This window comes from Charadrius vociferus, unplaced genomic scaffold (genome assembly GCF_000708025.1).
Source record: "Charadrius vociferus isolate BGI_N301 unplaced genomic scaffold, ASM70802v2 scaffold49, whole genome shotgun sequence".
NCBI lineage: Eukaryota > Metazoa > Chordata > Aves > Charadriiformes > Charadriidae > Charadrius > Charadrius vociferus.
In genome coordinates, this window is record NW_009661375.1 from 1,363,970 (window position 1) to 1,366,442 (window position 2,473).

The window sequence follows — 2,473 nt, forward strand, 5'->3', positions numbered from 1 at the left end:
ATAGTAATTCTTTGCTTTGCAAAGTTATCACATAAGCCAGTTCAGCTAGGCATTGAGGATACATTTTAACATATATTTATTTTGCAAAGAAGTTACTGATTTGTACAAAGTAGGAGAATTGAATAAATTTGAACATAATTCTGTATTTGGAATAAACTTCCACTAGACTCATACAGGAAAACTGTATTCATTCAGTTTTATACCTTGGTAGCTACTTGTAGATAGTTTTTTAGAAAAACCACAATGATTTGTACGTGCAGATGTTCTAACGCATGGCTGTAATGTGTTTTTAATTGTGAATTAGGCTCAAGAGTGAAGCAGATCTAGTTGATGAAGGTCTGTGGTGAAATACATGGACACCTGAAGCACTTGGGAGACTCTTGACTGAAAATTCACGCCCAAGTTCTACTTGAATCTTCACTGCGTGAATACTGAATCTTTTTGCTTCCACAGGATCTAGTACTACGAAACAGCAGTAGCCGTAGCCATGGAGAGTGCAGAAAATACAGAGGAGGAGAAGCCGACTGTAAGCAATGACAGCACAGACAATGGTGCTGAAACGGCAACAGAAGAACAGCATATGGACTTCAGTACAGAAATTATGAGTGTAACTGAGATGGAACAGTCACCTGATAGTTCCCCTGACTTGAATGAAGAGAACACACAGGAGAGTGAAATTCCAAATATTGAAAGTTTACAGACAACAGATATTGAGGCTTGCTTCCCTCCAGATTTTGACAAGTTCTGGAAAGTAGTAGAGGACAATCCCCAGGATTTCACAGGATGGGTATATCTACTACAGTATGTAGAGCAGGAGGTTAGTACATGCCCCCTCTTTCCTTAGCCTTCCAGAAATAAACAAAGAAAACCAGAACAAGTCATGGCTATTCCAGTGACAAATCTAGAACTGTACATCAGGCTTTCCAAGACGCTGTTTTAAGACAGTTGCCCTTGCCAGTGTCATCAGCAGAGATCAAAAATAAAAATGATTGCTTTAAAGACAATGTTAAAACAGTAATTGTTTTTAAAATAATGTGAAGGGTTTTTTTAAGGAAAGGATTTATTGCTTTTATTGTGTATTTCTTGCAGAACCACCTACCAGCTGCAAGGAAAGCATTTGACAGGTTTTTCACGCATTATCCATATTGTTATGGATATTGGAAAAAGTATGCAGACCTTGAAAAGCGACACGACAACGTTAAGCAGTCTGATGAGGTATGTAGGTAGCTGAGTGCAGCTATTGCCATCGGTCCTGTTAGCCAAATAATGACTAACCTACCGCAAGTCATTTGGCTGCCAGTACCTGCCATGTATGGTCAGGTTTGTAGGGATTTTGTTTGCACTTGTCACGTCTGTGGCATTTGTAGCTAATGTTTTTTCTCTTTGTTGGCAGGTGCGTTAAACCTCTACAGTTTGTCAAGCTTTGCAGTGCAAGCCTCTGTATTACACTGCAGCTTAACAAGTAGGGCAGGGCTTTTCTGTCACTTACATTTATTACTCATTTTCAAAACAATATAGTTGGTTTGCTGGTCACAATTGCTACATCTTATTGCATTTTTGGTCAGACGCTGTCAATGATGCTCTAATGGGTCTGTGCCCTATGGTCTGTACCCCAAAGCCTGCCCACACAACCTGGTCAGAATGCAGGGACCGCTGCGCTTTGAAGATCAAGACTCTGCACGTGGAGATCAGAACATTGCCATGTTCTATCCAACCTCCACCCAAATGGTAATGGTAGATTATTTAAACAAAATTCCAGTAATTAGTATTTCTAAGGTTCACCGGATAACACAGTGTTGCCTCTCTATTAGGACGCCATTAAGTATTTGAAGTACAGTTCATGTTCTCTTCATAGGTTTATCGCAGAGGGCTTCAGGCAATTCCTCTTAGTGTTGATCTTTGGATACATTATATAAACTTCTTAAAGGAAACCTTGGACCCTACTGATCCTGAAACTAACAGTACTATTCGAGGGTAAGTTTACAGCTGACGACGTGATACGAGAAGCCCATACGTACAGTCGCGTAGCAGTGTGATCAGATTAATATGTTTAAGCTAAGGAGCAAGCTAGTAACAGCCTGCGGTTACTTTAAGGACTTTTAAGAGATGCTGGAGCCAAATTCCATAACTAGGGGTAGACAACACTGTGTGGTACAAGGGTCAAAAGTTGGGACGAGAGCTTCAGACTAGATGTCAAGGAATACTTAGTGCAGCACTGGAAACAAGTTCTCCATAGAATTTTTGGAATTTAATTCCTTGGAGGTTTTCAGGGTATGGCTAGAACATGTCTGACCTCATCCATTTCTGGCAGTGGTCCTGGTTAGAGTAGGAGTTGGTTTGAAGTTTGACCCAAAACCTTAACTGATCTTTAACTGAAGCAGCTTCTAGCTGTGTGATTGATGTATGGCTTTTGTGTGTTAAACTGCTAAAGTAATGGTTTTAGAATCTTGACAAGAGATAAGTAGTAAAGATG

General features: G+C 40.1%; 1 protein-coding gene across 2 annotated transcripts in view; it reads left to right on the forward strand.

Annotated features, from left to right (window-relative positions):
* The first annotated feature begins 487 nt into the window (after positions 1 to 487).
* The window catches only part of PRPF39 (pre-mRNA processing factor 39), a 12,619-nt gene continuing 10,633 nt past the window's right edge, over positions 488 to 2,473 (forward strand). For both annotated transcript variants that reach the window (XM_009893881.1, XM_009893880.1), the window contains exons 1-3: positions 488 to 817; positions 1,090 to 1,215; positions 1,856 to 1,974. In XM_009893881.1, the coding sequence (XP_009892183.1) occupies positions 488 to 817; positions 1,090 to 1,215; positions 1,856 to 1,974 (575 nt within the window). The remainder of the gene's footprint in view (positions 818 to 1,089; positions 1,216 to 1,855; positions 1,975 to 2,473) is intronic.